This window comes from Brachyistius frenatus, unplaced genomic scaffold, assembly GCF_029030835.1.
Source record: "Brachyistius frenatus isolate BFR_SWC_R1_liver_20210118 unplaced genomic scaffold, ASM2903083v1 Contig_56, whole genome shotgun sequence".
In the NCBI taxonomy this organism is placed as follows: Eukaryota; Metazoa; Chordata; class Actinopteri; family Embiotocidae; genus Brachyistius; species Brachyistius frenatus.
Window position 1 is genome coordinate 309718 of NW_027210655.1, and position 17195 is coordinate 326912.

The following is a 17195-nucleotide window of genomic DNA, read 5'->3' on the forward strand; positions in this document are numbered from 1 at the left end:
ATTTCTAAACCCAGAGGTGCCACAACAAGTTTTTTTTCCCCAACAATACACATAAAAACTAGTTTTTTTTCTGGTCAGTATTATCTTATATCGAAGGCCGATCAAAATGTCCCGAGACTGCTCCTGTTGTTCGTGAACGGAGCGGGGGGGAAGCTCAAACCCTTCGTGAGTAAGTAAACCGAGTTTTGTTGCTTGATCGTCATCGGCGCCTGAGTTCCACGCTTTCGTGGGAGCGCCGGTCCGGCCGCACGGCGATTTGAACGCCGACCCGAAAGTTGAGCGTCAAGTTTTGTTTCAGATTAACGGAAAGAAGTCACGGGAAGTGAAATCCGATGAACCACGTTGCCGTGACGCCGCGGTTCAGGTGGTTTTTGCAGCGATTTTCCCCCCCCCCCCCTTCAGAAGGTCCCGGTGGAACTCGGTGTTGACGGTCTGACTCTGAAGGGGGGGGCGAATTCGAGGGAAACACAACCCCACCGACGCCAACGAAAAACCCAGCCGGTGCCTCCTGACCCGACGCGTCTCCTTCGGTCTCGGACGGTGAAGCTCCGCCCCCCTCTTGAAACGTGAACGACCCCGCGTCGAGCTCCGGTGCCGATTTTGACCGAGCGGCGAAACTTGGGGAGCGCGTACTCACGAAGGTTTTAGCTTCCCCGTGCTCCGAGCACAGTTCGTGCGCAACAGGAGCGGTCTCCGGACAGAAAACGAAACTACAGCACAGTGATCTCAAAGTAGCTGCTGGAAAATGACGCTCGGACTACAAATATGTGAAGCTACGTTCAGGGTTGAATTTTCCTTTAACAGCACGACATCTAGTGCGTGCCCGGCCGGGGCCTTTTTTCGAGACTCGGCCGGGTTCTCGTATCTAACACATCCTACGTACAGTACCGATTCACCGGCCCGGACGCTCCGGGTCGGTTGCCGCGGCGACGCTCGCCGCCCTCCTCCCCCCTCCCCCTCCCCCTCCCCCGCGGCTCAGATCGAAACGGGGCAGGTGAGCATGCGGTCCTCCAGCATCACGCTGAGCACGAGGAACACGAAGTACAGTACGAACATGGTGAGGCCCAGCATGCGGCTCATCTTCCAGCGACAGACGGCGATGGAGAAGATGACGAAGAGGAGCATGAGGAAGAGCAGCACGATGGCGCAGAAGAGGCCGTTGGAGCTGACGGTTACCGGCTCGCCGTTGTGGAACAGCATGTATATGAGCCACGGGACGGGCAGACTAAAACCAGACAGGACAGACGTGGTTAAGTTCGTTTCTGAGGTCCTTAAACTTGAACAACTACAGTTTCGAGCTACTTAAAACTCGTCCAGCTACATAATCGTCCGTGTGACGAGCTTCTGAAACCAACTTTGTTCAGGATTAAACCAGCAGTTTCCAACTGTTTTTGGTTTGTGGCTTCTTTAAAAAAATTAAAATAAATCTGTCCTGGTGCAAAGAAGAATTTAATCTCTACATGTTTACATTTTATTTAAATGTTAACTTGTTGAAAGCTAAAAGTCAGTTTGAGAGACTGAATTTTGTTGAACCGCTGGATTAACTAGCAAACTGCATATAAAGTAATTCAATATCGATCCACCTGCAACACTTACCTGTATTGGTATTTTTTAAAAGTTGTTTAAATTGTTTCTCTGATCATTTTTCAGTTAAATAAAGAATCAGAATATTTCACTGCTTTTCAATGAAAGGACCAAAATAATTTCACTATTTATAATATTCTCTTTTTACTAGAAAACTTTATGTTTTGAAGGCTTTCTCTGTGTGAATGACTGATGCTGGTACTTTGGGTGTTCCTCAGGGGTCTATTGTAGGTCCTTTACTTTTTTAGTTTGTTCCTGCTCCTGCTTGATTTTACGACAAAAATATATTTTGCCTCATTTTTATACAGATGATACTGTGCTGTATCTGAGACTTCAACGAAATGTCGCCTCCTGATATTTCTTTTTGACATTAGACGATGGATATCTGCAGCTAAAGAAGAGCAAGAGAGAAGCTAATATTCGTCATCTCGGCTCATAAAGAACCGTTTGGTGCCATATTTGACTTCTCGTTAGATTTTCAGGTAAGTGGTTCAGAAATGCCTTCTCCATCTAATAAATACTGTTTATCCCGAATCGTCCACCTCTCTTTAAAGTGACAGTACATAAGAGGCTCACTCACCCCACAGTGATGTCGAAGATGTTACTGCCCACCGAGCTGGACACGGCCATGTCCCCCAGACCTTTCCGGGCCACGATCACGCTGGTGATCAGGTCAGGGATGGACGTCCCGGCCGCCAGGATGGTCAGACCCATGATTTCCTCCGAGATGCCGATAGTCTCGCCCACCTGGAAGAAAGACGAGCGGGAAACAGGTGTCAGAAACTGAAACAAATCGTTTTTTGTTTTTTTTTACAGAGAAATCCAGGAATTTATGTTTTTTTTTAAAATAGTTATAAATCTGATTTATAACAGTATCAACATCAGGCTGAATGAGCAAGGCATTAAATTAATGACTTTCTGAGGTGCAGGTCGGCGCATTTTGTGAGGAGCTGGTCCCCATTGTTTGCAGGTCTTACTGCTACGCTAAGCTAACCAGCTGCAGCTTCATATTTAATGAAGAAAATGTTGAACCTGTTGAACCTTTCCTAAGCTCCGCGTCGAACAACCGGAGTCACGTAAGCGTGACGAGTGTGACGAGGCGACCGACCTGATGAGCCCACCACACCATCAGGTAGGAGAACACGCCGATCCACATGATGGAGCCGATGAACGTCATGGCGAAGTATCTCCTGGACGCCTGCAAAAAGGAAAAGACGTCAGAAAACATCTGCCGAACATCAGGAGATCTGCAGGAATGAGGAAACAGAGGTTTGAATCCGGACGAGAAAAGCTCTGCTCTTTGGTAAAACACGTTGAACTGATGTTCATGTGTCGAGCGTGCACCTTTGGCTTTTTATGATTTCAGCAAAACAGAAACAGGTCAAGTTGAAGAGGAGATAATAGTTAGACCTCCACGTTGAAACTATTTCACGCCGTCCCGTCGGTTATCCGACAGCGGACGTTTTCACCCCGGTGGTACGACGGTGGTTCAATACGTTTTCGTTCCGCACGCGGAGCAGGAGGAAGGTCAAACCCTGACGAGTAAGTGCTACGAATTTCGTCGCTCGATCAAAAGCACCAGCCGAGTTACTCCGGTTTTTGTGAGCGGCGGTCGTTGGCGCTGCGCATCGTTGGCGCGTGACGGGAGCGGTCTCTGAACTTATTCGTCCTCCCTCGTATTCGTGTGCGGCACAAATAATTTCAACGAATGCCTCCACAGCTCAGCAGATAAAAAAACTAACTACGGGTTCTTTTCAACAGACATATTTACTGAGTTTGAAGAGAAATGAAGTTCCTCCTTGTGCGACTTATTTCCTGCTACAGTTCGTAAGTCGTGACGGCAGCGAGAGTGAAGACGAGTCATCAATTATTTTCAGTGATTTCAGAACTTTTTCTGAAACGTGATATTTTTTTTGTTTCTTTCAAACATTTAGATGTCATATTATTCTTATCTATCTCATTAAGAAGATTTTTTTTTCAAAGCAATATTTCAGATAATTATTTTTTTTTTTTTTGAATTATTGAAACTTTAAAGTGACTCAAACAAAAACAAAAACAAAAAATCGGAGTGTTTACCGCCTTTTATGACCTCACATGATATTAAATCTAATCTCTCGAAACTGAGCCGGTGTTTATTCCACTGAGGATGAAACGAAATTGCGACGGATATTTTATTTCAGTAAACTGGGATCAAACCGGTTTCACGCCAGCCGACTTTCAACCGAGCGGAGTCAAGGGTATCCGGGCTGCGGTTGCCACGGTGACGACGGGAGCGGTTCGCGCTCACCGGGTTGCGGACGTCGGGCAGCGTGAGCCACAGCGGGAACACGATGGGCAGCAGGAACAGGTACGTGGCCTGTTTCCACCGGGTTTCGGGCCAGCCCAAAGACAACGGCTCGTTCTCCTCCTCTTCCTCCTTCTCTTCTTCGTCCTCGTCTTCTTCCTCATCGTCGTCCTCCTCGCTCTCGCTGGAGGAGCTCTCGTCCTCGCCGCCGCCCTCGTCCTCGCCGCCGCCCTCGTCCTCGCCGCCGCCCTCCGACGCCGCCGCGGCCGCCGCCGCCTGCAGGAGAGGACACACAGTGAGACGTGAGAGAGGCGGAGCCTAATGTAACCCGGTCACGTTCCCGATGAGGGAGAAAATACGAAAAGAGTCAAGACTTTAAAATGAAAATCATTTCCAAACAATCTCTCTGCGTACCTTCGACTCGTCCGGCTGTTCGGACGTCACCTGGGTCGCGTCGTCCGTCTTCGGAGGCTGCGAGGTGGACGGCTCGGCGGCGGGCTGCTCAGACTTTGGTTTGATATCAGCGTCTACAGGAAGAAGAAGAACAAACAGGATGCAGCATCGTACGAACCACATCAACCCCATTTAACCATTTACTGACTTCACGCTTTCATTGATTGATTGCCTTGTTTATTTTAATTTTTTTCCACGTGGCCTGTTATATATTTTTTTTTAAAGCTACCGTTTGACCCTCTTTTATTTTTCTGGGTGCACTTTGGGACTTTGTTTTGAAAGGACGTTATTCAAAGCTCGAAATCATTTCTTTGCTCATTTTCTTTGTCTTTAAAACGTCAGAAAAGAAAGAAAAATCCCAGATTTCCTGATCTGAAACTGCGTTTATAAAAACACATCATTTAATTCTCTTTCCTTTTTTTTACTCACGGTTTCATTCGCGTGTCAATAAATTCAGATAAATTGCGATAAAACAAACCGGCTGTGACTCCAAATGTTTAAACTTTTTTTTTTTTTTTTTTGACTTTATATGAAACAGCTAAAAGCCTAAAAGAACTTTGCAGTTGTGAAAAATGACAGAAGTTATAAAAGTTCAGTTTGCAGACAGTTGCTGCTGTTTATTTTTTTTTTTTAATGTTAAACGGACGCGTTATTGAGTCAGTGGGAGTGACTGGAGATATTCATGCCGGACTAAAGGAGGGGGAGGGATTCACACACACACACACACACACACACACACACACACACACACACACACACACACACACACACACACACACACACACACACACACACACACACGCCGCTCCTCATCTGCATGTTAATCCGCGGGGCTGATTGATTCGGGCTCGTCGAGGCCTCTCCAGGCTTCCTGCAGCCCCTCGGACTCCGGAGCGCCTCATTACCGCACAACCGTGACGCACGAACACGCCGGCCGAGAGGCCGCGCTGATTGTGGCGAACGACCTCCTTCAACCCCGAATCATCTCCCATTATCAACAGACAACCGGCGTCTCGCGGGGCCGACAAAAACAAGAACAGATCTTCGAACGTCATTTGAAATATCGGCAACATGCGATGTTTTTCTACGAGTACGGAGCCGCCGGTTTTGTTTCTTCGTCTGATTTTTGAACGCTTTGAGCTCGTTTCCCTTTTTTCACATGAGAATCGGTCGGTATGAATTCATTTTCTTTGCATTGGGGACGCAGACACGGTAGCTTAGCTTAGCACAAAGACTGGAAGCGGAGGGGAACCGCTAGCCTGCCTATTGTAAAAAAAAAAAAAAAAAAAAGAAAGAATTAAAGGCTTAAATGTCCAACATGGTATCGCGGCAAAGCGTGTCCTGCACTCATCCGTCCACTAGAGGGAAGCATATCGGTGTCAAGCGATTTAGGAAATCAACTGAGCGTTAATTCTGAAGTAAGTAAAAAAAACAAAAACATGAGAAGTTAAGACACAAATTTAAAACGGAGAACTCAACTAAACGTTTCCAGAAACGCAGAAAATGACTTTAAAAGCTCTTCTGAGGCGTTAAAACTGAAGCTTTACAAAATAATATCCTCCGTACGGATTTTAAACTACGACAATCGATCTTTTCCTCCGCGGGCACAGACATATCGTGACGTATGAGCACAGCAATGTTTTTCTTGTACCCAGAAGTATTGAGATAAGCTAGCAGTTTCCACCCGCCTCCATTCTTTATGCTAAGCTAGGCTAACAAAGCCCAAAACACGCCTCCCACGGTCAGATCGATAAAAAAGACTTTTAAGTCGACGGTTTTTAAACTTACGATCGTACCCTCCAGGAAAAGGCGTTATTGTTCACACCCGACTCACCTTCAGCGTGCCGGCGGTGCGACTTGCTCGGGAGTTTTTCCGTCACCGGGACGTTCAAAGGTTTTACTTTGTTCTTTGCTGCAATCAAGAGAATCATCGCTCATACAAAAACTCATTAGAAACCTCAGATACTCTCCTCCTCCTCCTCCTCCTCCTCCTCCTCCTTCTCCTTCTTCTACAACAAGCAGCTTTGTGCAAACGAGCCAACGTGCCTCCGACCTTACAAGCACACACACCGGCCGGTGAAGAGCACCGAGCCTCCGTACGGCGGAAACCACAGCTGGAGCGGAGCTCTAAAACGAGCTCATTACCAACAGCTGTGTTAAAGCCTGCAGCAGGCGGGTCAGTCAGGGACCTTCAAATAGAAACCAAGTATCACGGCCTTCAAAAAGGTACCAGAAATTTAAAAAAAAAAATGTTGCTTTTTGTTTGAAGACTTCCTCCGTCTTCATGAATACGGAACAAAAATGGAAGTTTTACAAAAAAAAAGCCAGTGTGCGTAAAAGGTCACAACGACAACAACACAATCAACAACCTGACACAAACACAAACATGCAACCGTCTAATACGGACAAACAACCGTCCACCGGACGCGGCATCGACAACGGCGGCGTCCGTCCGTCCGTCTTACCTTTCCGCTGTACCGACCCTTCGCCTCTGACATCACCGTTGAAGGACGTCTCTGATTGGCAGATACGCACGACAGAAAATACCCAACATTATTGGTCTCTTTCGGTCACGTGACTCCCTATTTAGTACTTATTTATAATAGTAAACGTAGAACGAGGTCAGACAATGACGGAATTCGAGTTTCCCAACTTGCGAAACAACATCGAGGGAAGAATCTCTGCACACGGACTCAGTGGACCAACAAAGGTCACATGAGCAGAAACATTTAGACCACCGATGTCTAATTAGTTGGTCCTTTGCGCAAAGTTACATTTCGCTCAGGTGACCTTGAACCGTCCTTCAGTTACGCTGTGACATATACGGGACATCCCACGATGCACCGCTCCCCTCTTTACTCTCCATGCATTCGTTTGCCACCAATGCGTCTCATTAACTTCATGCCACCTTTCTTCTGTAGTTTTGTGCATTTTTCTGCAGGTTTCTCCGGAGCTGCATGTTTTTCTGAGCTGCAGTCTACTGGCCACCCCAACCTGCCGAAGGTTCATTCTTTGTTGTCTCTCTACGCTGTTCTTTTCTCTCTCTGCTCACCCCTCACACCACCTCTGAGTCTGGTTCCGTCTGAGTTTCTTCTTCCCGTTAAAAGGGAGTTTTTTTTCCTTCCAGCTGTCGCTCATGCACGGACGCATTTGTCGGCTTGTCAGGTCTCGATCTTACAGCGTTAAGTGCCCGGAGATGACTCGTGTTGTGATTTGGCGCCATGTAAATAAAACTGAACAGAACTGATAGTGGTCATAATATTTTGGCTCGTCGCTGTATTTCAGTGTTATTGCTCAGAGTGACGTTGTTCAGCTGTCTTCAGGGTTTGGTGACACAACACAGACGACGCAACGCAGTGAAGCAGCGAATCTGAAGCTGCACCGACACAAAAAACACAAAATCACATAAAGACAAGCGACGAGAAACACGACAGCCAAGGCGACACCTCGCGGTCGTTCTTACCTCTTCTGACTTTCCTCGGGCCGGGGGTTTTAACGGCCCCTCTAAGATCTGCTTCTAGGACGGAAACCACAGAGAGGATTTTAACTTCGTGGGCCATCACAGTTCAAACTGACAGAAATCACGCTTCTCAAAAACCACCAGAGAATTCAGCTTTACCCAAGAGGCAACCGACGCCGTCTCCGTATTTTGGAGCCATATTTTGACGAGCTGGGAAGGAGCAAGCGGTGGATCTGACGCCTGTCAATCAAACAGACACGCCCCCAAATATACCGTTTTTTGAGGCTTGATATCTAATTAATGATGGAATTATTTTCTTAGCGAAGGACATCATAATGACTTATGAAAAAAACTTTAGGATTTTGTATTTCATGAAAGAAGTTTAATGGGACTCTATGGAACCACAGCCTTTTGGGAGCCAACCCCTAGTGGCCATCGGTGGTATTGCACTTTAAGACACTTCTGCAGTGGCCTCGGTTTTTAGACCCCAAAGCTACGTCCACTTTTAAATACAGTCTACTACTCATTTACCAAAACTAAGATTTGTACCCTTCAAGTTCTGGTCTCAAAATCAGCGGCAATTTATAAGCTCCAAATATGTCAAATTAAAAGTTTATTGGCTCTGCTTTTGTTTTATTATTAGACATCAGCAGCAAACAAAAAAACTTGAATTATCGTGCTGCGGTGCCGCGTGAGAGCTGAAACCGAAACTGATCCAGACACGATATCGGGACGCACCACAGCCTTCTCCTCTCCTGTCAGTCCAAACTCTGGGTCACACAAACCCACTACCGGCACTCTTCATAAATAGCCTGTTGCTCCACATCTTAATTAATGTACAAAAAAACCACGCAGGTTTAATTATCGGGGGAACCAAATCGGCTCCGGTTTCCTGTTCGGAGACGATCCAGCTGCATGGAGTCGGACTCCACAGAGATAAAGAGCTTGGTCGGCCCGCGCGCTGGCTCTTATCCAGCTTTTATTAGCCTGTATTGAAAAGCTGATTAAGGCTCAGCGGTGGCCGGGGCGCTGTGGGAAGCGAGGAACAGCGGCCCGGGGAGTTCGAGGTCGCGGTGAAGGTCGCAACGTGTTGACTTACAGGAAGGAACAGGACGGACGCGGCTGAGTCACCGTGAGCTGGAACATCGAGTCGACCGGCAGAGAATCAACTGATTATCTGTTTTTATATTTCTATGAACGGGCTCGAGCTTCTCGGACGTGAAGACATGCTTCTTTTTTTTTTTTTTTTTGTCACAGATATTAATTTTAAAAAGTCGGTTAATCATTTACCAGCAGAAAATTAGCATTTAATAAATGCTTTTTTTTTTAACAGACTGTAAGCAGATATAAGTATTTAAAAGTAATAAACTATAACTTCTTCTTTGGAGGCTGCTCTACACATTTTTTATGTCATAAATCATATTACGTAATCGTTTTTGTAGGAAAAGTTAGAATTGCAGAAAAACACAGTCCATTAATAAACACTCGGTTTTTTTGTCCAACGTCATATTTTAACTACGTTAAATATCTTGGAAAGCATTTACTTCATTTTTATTACTAATAAAATTGAATTGGGAGAACTTAAAGTGCTATCAATTAACGAATAATAAATAGAGTAATTAATAATGAAAATGATTACTTGAAGCCCAACAGCTCCGTATTATTATTTAATCTCATAATGTTCTTTAAAATTAAAGGGCTTTTTTTTTTTTTAGCCTTTAGTGTTTATTTTATTACATGATTAAATAGTATATTTAATGAACAGAGTCAAACGAAGACATCTAGACGTTCAGTATTTGCTTGTTTTGGAAGGCGATCCTGAGAAAACAAATCTTTGGTAAATACACGTCATTGCTTTTCTACATTTTGGAAAATTCTGTTTGAAATTTTGTTTTGTTTTTCTGAAATTTTGTTTTCAACTCTGGGGGAACAAATCTGCCTCCTTTAAGTCGTCTACAGTTTTTTGTTTTTGTTTTTACATTTAATGTGACTAAAAGTTTGATGGAAAAACTTTTAAAACATCAAATTTCATTATATTCATTAGACGTCAGAGGGATTTTTTTTGTTTATAAATTCTGACATCGTTTTTTTTTACCTTCTCCCAGAGGATCCAGCGTGTGGATCATCAGCTGGAAGATGGTGCTCCGCAGGGACGTGTTGTGGAGGGACGCCGAGCTGCCGCCTCGCTGCAGGACGGGACGCAACTGCGGGACAACGGAGACACGTAGTGAAACATTCGGGTCACGTAGCGTTGAACCTTCGAGAGGCAAATTACAACTGTATTTTCAACGGTTAATACCCAAAACATCATCGCCTCATTTTCATTCTCGACATCAAAGAAGAATCATCTGAAACGGCAATTTTACATTTACGTTTTGTTTTTTTTCTGTTAAAAATGAAAAAAAATTACCAATTTGAACACAAATAACGTAGAAAATGTAACTTTTGTTTTAATAAGCTGTTTTGTAACTTTGAGAGTGTTTGATAGACGATGATGTCCCGAACCCCCAGACACCAAATCCCCCCCAAAACAGACACGCGTGTCAAGCACATAATATCCCACAATGCATCAGGCGTCCTTATCTTTAATGGCTCGTCAAAAAACTCCAAAACGTTTTTTTCCTTCGGACTTTCCAGGATCAGGATTTTATCAGTTTGATGGGGAATCAGTGATGTTAAAGAGCTGTTGTGTTGTGTGGTGGATGTTAGAGCTTCTATAACTGTATAAAACTGTTCTATAACAGGATAAACGACCCTTTCGTTCCATATAAAAGATAAAATAACCTTTCGGAGACTTTTCAGAAATAAAAACGTCATAAACCTCTCTGTTATACAAGGCCATCGGTAGAAGATTCATTTTTTTTGTCTTTAAATTAAAAATTCAACAACAACATAAAAAAAAAAAACCCACAATGATAAATGTTGTTGTTTTCGTACCCTGAGTCTTGCTTTGTCTTCCTGCGGCTCTGCTGTCAGTTTGCTGCGATGAGGGCTGCGATTGGGGCTGCCGGGTGGCGGTGCCGGTTCCGGTTTGAGTTTCTCCTCAGGTTTTGGTGGAGCAGCTGGAGGAGCAGAGGAGCAGCAGCGGCGGCAGAAGCAGGAGCAGCAGCAGGAGGAGGAGCAGGAGGAGGAGCTTCACTCTCCTGTAAAAGTCAGAGAGAGTTTTATCGTCAGTTTACACGCGAACACATACGGACGTAAAAATGACTGTTGGGAGTTTAACGTTCGGTGAATTTAGACACTCAGATTTCCAATCATCACATTTTTTATTTGAGTTGAATTCAATCCCGATGATTTGAAATTCAGATCCAATCTGTCAACTGTCAGCTGTTTCTGGGACGTGATGGATGGACATGACCCCCCCCCCCCCCCACACACACACACACACACCCATCAGGCGTAACGGTTGGACAATGTCCACCTGCTCCTGGCTAAACTGGAAAACAGACTTTACAGTAATCCTGTAATCTAGTTAACCGTATACCCAATTTATAGCCTGCGTGAGTTTCTCACCATCAGCAAATGAGCTTGTCACAAACCTTAAACCTTTCAGACCATCTTTTGTTACTCCAACCTGCAGCCCGGCGACAAAGTCCAGTTATAACAGCTGCATTATTTCTGCCGACATGTTCTTACATGCAGCGTATTGCTAAATAAAGTTGTTTTTGATCATGAACATGATCTGTCCGACCATTTCTGTACGTTTGGAAATGAGAAAGAACTTCTCTCTCAGCTTTCTACCTGTTAAACAACTACTTGTTTCTGTCGGAGGTTTCTTCCTGCTAAAAGTGAGTTTTTTTCTTTCCTCTGTAGGAGATTTTCTTCTTTTTAAAAGTGTTTTTCCTTCTTGCTGTAAGAAGTTTTCATCCTGTTAAAAGGGAGTTTTTCCTTCCCACTATAAGAAGTTTTCATCCTGTTAAAGGTATTTTTTTCCTTCCCATTGTAAGAAGTTTTTACCCCATTAAAAGGGAGTTTTTCCTTCCCACTATAAGAAGTTTTCATCCTGTTAAAAGGTATTTTTTTCCTTCCCATTGTAAGAAGTTTTCATCCCGTTAAAAGGGAGTTTTTCCTTCCCACTATAAGAAGTTTTCATTCTGTTAAAAGGTATTTTTTTCCTTCCCACTGTAAGAAGTTTTCATCCCGTTAAAAGGGAGTTTTTCCTTCCCACTGTAAGAAGTTTTCACCCCGTTAAAAGGGAGTTTTTCCTTCCCACTGTAAGAAGTTTTCACCCCGTTAAAAGGGAGTTTTTCCTTCCCACTGTAAGAAGTTTTCACCCCGTTAAAAGGAAGTTTTTCCTTCCAGCTGTAGCTCATGCCTTAATGGGTAAATTGTTGGCTTCCTGTCTTCAGTGCCCTGAGATGTCTTACGTTGTGATTCGGCGCTACATAAAAAAATAAAAATAAAAATTGAAATCCGTATACTCCACTCCTCCACCTCCCCCTGTCTGGTCCCGTCCCGTCTCCACATCGTCTGAGTCGAACCAATAAACCTCAAACCGTCATTACTTCAATAAACCCACTCCTAATGAGCTCTCTTTTACGGAAATATATTTTGTGGTAAAAACAACACGTTCTCTCTTATCACTCGTACAGTCTTTACCACGAGTCCAACGTCTCCGCAACGTAATTAACATCAAAACATAGCATTGCGAAAAATGGACTAAATGTGAAGAAACATGTCCACACTGAAATTCCCGGAGGAGAAATATCTTTTTGTAATTTCCATAATTCAGAGCCAGATATGCGTCAGCACGCCTCATCACGGCCGGAGGAGCGGGCGCTGATTGCGGACACGCCTCGGGCTAAATTGGAGATCGTCGCTGCCGGTACTCCAAATCGCGAAACCCAGTTCTCCATGTCGACTACCGGCTCACACGCCCAAGCCGTTTAGTCTGGCAGGTCTTCCGCGAGAAATAAAACCTTTCGCTCCTCCTTTTGTTTGAGATAATTGTGAATGAAACCATGCCCGGTCATTTTTTTTTTTTTTTTTTTTTTAGCGACATATCTGGCTTCACTTCACCTCCGTGACGCTTGTCGGCGACCACCTGGAGTCTTTTCTGTTCGGCGCCATCAAAGGATTTTTTTTTTACACAAACAGCTGCTCAGACCCACAAAAATCGCCGTTCCTCTTTCAGAGTGTCTGAGCGGGGCGGCGTTCCCAAACTGTGAGGAGATGAAAGGCTAGAAATATATATATATATATAAATATATATGTACTGTGGATGTAAAAACTGGCCCTGCAAACACATGTAGTTTTACCTGCAGCCGTCTTTTCTCATGGACGATGACCGAATGTGTGTTTTCCTCCTTTTGTTTTTGCCGAGTAGTTTTAAACCAACACCTGATGTCAGAGATCATTAAAACGCTCCAGCTGATCCTCTTCATTCGCTCTTTCTTTTGTCAACGACGCAAAGACCGAAACACACTTACGGACTCATCGAAGATTTCCATCTTTAAATCGCCACGTAGTTTCGCTCATTAGAAGTTGAATATCTTACGGACATCGCCGGTTAGAAAATGTCGTTGGGCGTTCGGGACGATTCGAAACACGTGCAGGTCCTTCGTTGGGAGTTTGTGCAACATTGCGGTCACTGAGGAGTTTAACTGTTTCATGCTCAGCTGATTTTGGTCTTTTTATGGGATTCGTCAGAAGACTATAAAGAGAATCTAACCAACCTCTTCTTCAGAAACGTGTGCTTCACACTAGATTCGTCACGATCACCTCGTCGTATCATTTGCTCTGAAACTTTTGCTTTTTAAATTTGTTCTTTCTTTTCAGGTCTGTCGGCCTCACGAGTAGAAAGTATCCACGCGGTTTGATTTTGCAGTGATTTGCCACGTCGGCGGTTCGTATTCGAAAAAAGAAATTCTTCGAGGAGCGAACAATCCTCTTCTATCTGCGACCCGTCGGGTCGACGGAGTGACTGTCAGCTGTTAAAAATACTTGCTTTGTTCCGACGAACAACCAAAAAAATAAAACTCGATAATGTAGTTTAGACGACAATAAAACCGGCAAATATCGATCTTCAAACGACACCAGAGTTTTTGGCATCTCTCTTTTGAAAACGACCCAAAAACTGCCGCGTTGGTAAATAAATCGACGTTTCTGTTGACGAGCTAACGTCGTGTTTTAGCTCTAATTTCAATCGGACTCATTTCAGCCACAGAAATAATTCTGATTCGAAATTTCCGATTTAAATGAAAAAGTCAAAACGCCCAACTTTGATCGTCGGACGTGAACTGACCTTCTCCGTCCACACCTTCACGATGCTCATGTGCTTGTTGATCTGCGACTTCACCGCCTGCTCGATCTGACTGTTGAACTTCATGAAGCTGACGTAGCTGACGTAGCCCATCACCAGCAGCACGCTCTCCCACCACAGGATCAGGTTGTCCAGGAAGAAGACGATGAGCATGCCGAGGTCCACGATGTAGAAGGTGACGTCGCGGAACAGCGGCCACCACGTGAGGTGCAGCATCTCCCGCGAGAAGACGGCGCACATGCCGATCACGAACAGGATGTTGAAGACGGCCGAGCCCACGATGGTGCCGATGCCCACGTTGCTGTGGGAGATGAAGACGCCGATCAGGGAGGTGAAGAGCTCGGGGGCGGAGCCTCCGGCCGCCATGAACGTGGCCCCGGCCACGTCGTCGGAGATCTGCAGGCTGGCGGTGATGACCTCCAGGCCGGGCACGAAGAACTCGTCGCAGACGATGGCCAGCGCCACGAACATGTAGGTCATGCCGAGGATGTGCAGCACCACCCAGCCCTGCCGCCGCTGCTCCACCGAGAACAGGTCCCGCGGGTAGTCGCCCTTCCTGTGGGGGGGCTCCGGCGGCGGGCGGGGGGAAGCGGCGGGGGTCGGGGGCGGCGGGGTCGGGGGCGGCGGGGTCGGCTTGGGAGGTTCGGGATCGACGTAGATACACTGTTCGATGTCCGTCCTGTTGACGACCATCACCGGAGGAGGCTCGGTGCCGTCGGGTGAGACGGCCCCCTCGTCCGTCTCGTTGGACGCCGCCACCTCCCGAACGTTGACCTCCACGACGGCGTCGCCGTCCCCGCCCCGGCCCCCCGCTCCGACGGCGTCACCCGTCCGGGCGGAGGCTCGCGGCGGGGACGGCCGGGCCTTCAGCGTCAGCGTGTAGACCAAAACCAGCAGCACGCCCGAGAGGAAGAAGAGGACGCGGCCGCGCCGCAGTCTCCTCCGAGGAGGCGGCTTCACGTTCATCGTCTCGACTCCAGAAGACAGAGAAGCTATGTCGGACGCATCGCTATTCCCCGACGGCTGCCGTGGCGCTGCGCGGCGAGAGGACGCCACCGACGGTGAAGAGACGCACGCGAGCGCACGAAGTGTGTTTCATCTTTTCACGGCGGGCGGCTTCAACCTGCGGAAGGACTGGAAAACACAAAACGCACAACACACACAGCTGAGACAGAAAATCACATCATCGTGAACATGTGTTTCTGCTCTGCTCTGTGGTGCAGGGAAGTGTGTGTGTGTGTGTGTGTGTGTGTGTGTGTGTGTGTGTGTGTGTGTGTGTGTGTGTGTGTGTGTGTGTGTGTGTGTGTGTGTGTTGGAGGGTGATGAAGGATGCAGACAGCCACCTGTTACTATGGCTACGTAATCACTCAGAGCTTTGGCTTCTCACAAAATAGGAATAAGCAGCGAAAACCCGTCGGGCACGTTCAAACGAAGAAAATAAATAAAATAAAACAATACACGGACGTTTATCAAAAATAAAAGCAATTAATTCCGACTGGTCCTCTGATTAGTGGAAGCGTTGCGGCGAGAGCGCGCGGAACAGGGAAGAACGTGATGAAATGCGCGCGGATCATTAACGAAACATTAATTAACAGCTGCGCGTTAACAAATAAAAATAAAAAAAATAAAAATCCGCGCGTTGCGGTTTAATTACAAGCCAGCGCGGATTATAACACAAGGTTAAATCTAAATGTCTTCACCTTCCGAAAACATGTTCAAAAAGAAACAAAAAAGAAGGAGAATGAAACGCAGAAAGGAGCGGTGTGCGGTGCGGTGCGGTGTCGGTGCGGGGGTGGGGGTGGTGCGGTGTCGGTGCGGGGGTCCCTACCTGTAGCGCCGCCGGCTGCTGCTGCTGCTGCTCGGCCCCTTCGCCGCTGCGGTCCGTCCCTCTCCAGCTGTGCAGAGATGCTGACTCCGGTTTTTGGGGAGCTACAAGGGCGCACCGCATGTCAGGGCTTGAACGAAGCTCAGCATAATGCCACTAAGAGGATTAGGAGCCGAACACCTCTCACCTCCCCCCCCCCCCTCTCCTCCCCCCCCCTTTACCTTACCTCCACCACCCCCCTTTACCTTACCTTACCTCCACCACCCCCACCCCCCCGCCCACTTTTTCAACCGCACGAACGCTGTATCAATACACCAACGTTCAAAAAGCGCCGCGCGACTGCGGGAGTCGAGGGGAGGCTCCGGGGAGAGGACACAGTCCGGTGGACGGAGGACAGCGACATGAGATGTTCAGGGGCTGACGGGGAGGAGGGTGATCCTGAACTCTGGGTGTGGTCAGGTGTTGGTGCCGAGAGGAGAGGTGACTAAATTTCCTTCACCAAAGAACAAAACGCGATTCGATAATAAATACATGTAGTTTAGCCGAAAAATAAATACATAAATAAATAAATAGATAGATAGATAGATAGATAGATAGATAGATAGATAGATAGATAGATAGATAGATAGATAGATAGATAGATAGATAGATAGATAGATAGATAGATAATTTGTTTTCACTTTTTTTTAGATAGATAAAATATAAATACTTGGCTTCCTGTATGTGAAATTCTCCATTAAACTAAATTATGTTAAATTTCTCAAGTTTGCATATGAATACAATGTTTTGTCCGATATTAATTGACGTTATTTAATATAAACCCTTTTTTCACTGACTACATGTAAATCAATGTTCAGATGTTTGTGACTCGGCTCAGGGTCACAGTTCTCTATTTATTGTGATCAAAATATTTTCCACTTAAAGGTTCACTTTACACAAATATTTTACCTCCACGAGTCCCTTCTGACCCACCGGAGGTGTTTTCTCTTACTCTGACCAATTAGCGCTCTGCTGAGGTTTAAAGCTGAGAAATGCTGGAGATTATCCGAGTCATTAAAAAGTCCAAAAATAAAGGTTGTCCCGCCCTAAAAGTGAAATATAAACTTAAAGAGTGAGAGAAACGACCCTCAAACAGTCCGCAGATAAGGTCAAAAAAAAAAAAATGAGAACACCTGTTGCTCAAAAAGTGGCAGGAACAGCTTCTCATAAGCATGACGACGACATTATATCCATAAAACACTCATTGAGCTGTTAACTAAATAATATGAATTTTAAAAAAAACTAGAATTGTCCGCAAAAATCGAATTGTAACTATAAGATCAACCCC

At 45.8% G+C, this 17195-nt stretch overlaps 1 protein-coding gene across 1 annotated transcript; it reads right to left on the minus strand.

Moving 5' to 3' along the window:
• Positions 1–597: 597 nt before the first annotated feature.
• Positions 598–16000, minus strand: LOC138624849 (sodium/potassium/calcium exchanger 1-like). Its single transcript, XM_069705396.1, is given in 13 exon segments — positions 598–1225; positions 2165–2331; positions 2693–2782; positions 3872–4144; positions 4283–4395; positions 6156–6233; positions 6787–6837; positions 7785–7838; positions 9877–9985; positions 10719–10853; positions 10856–10924; positions 14026–15177; positions 15872–16000. Coding segments are annotated over 12 exon segments (2373 nt in total). The 5' UTR covers positions 15010–15177; positions 15872–16000; the 3' UTR covers positions 598–975.
• Positions 16001–17195: the final 1195 nt, after the last annotated feature.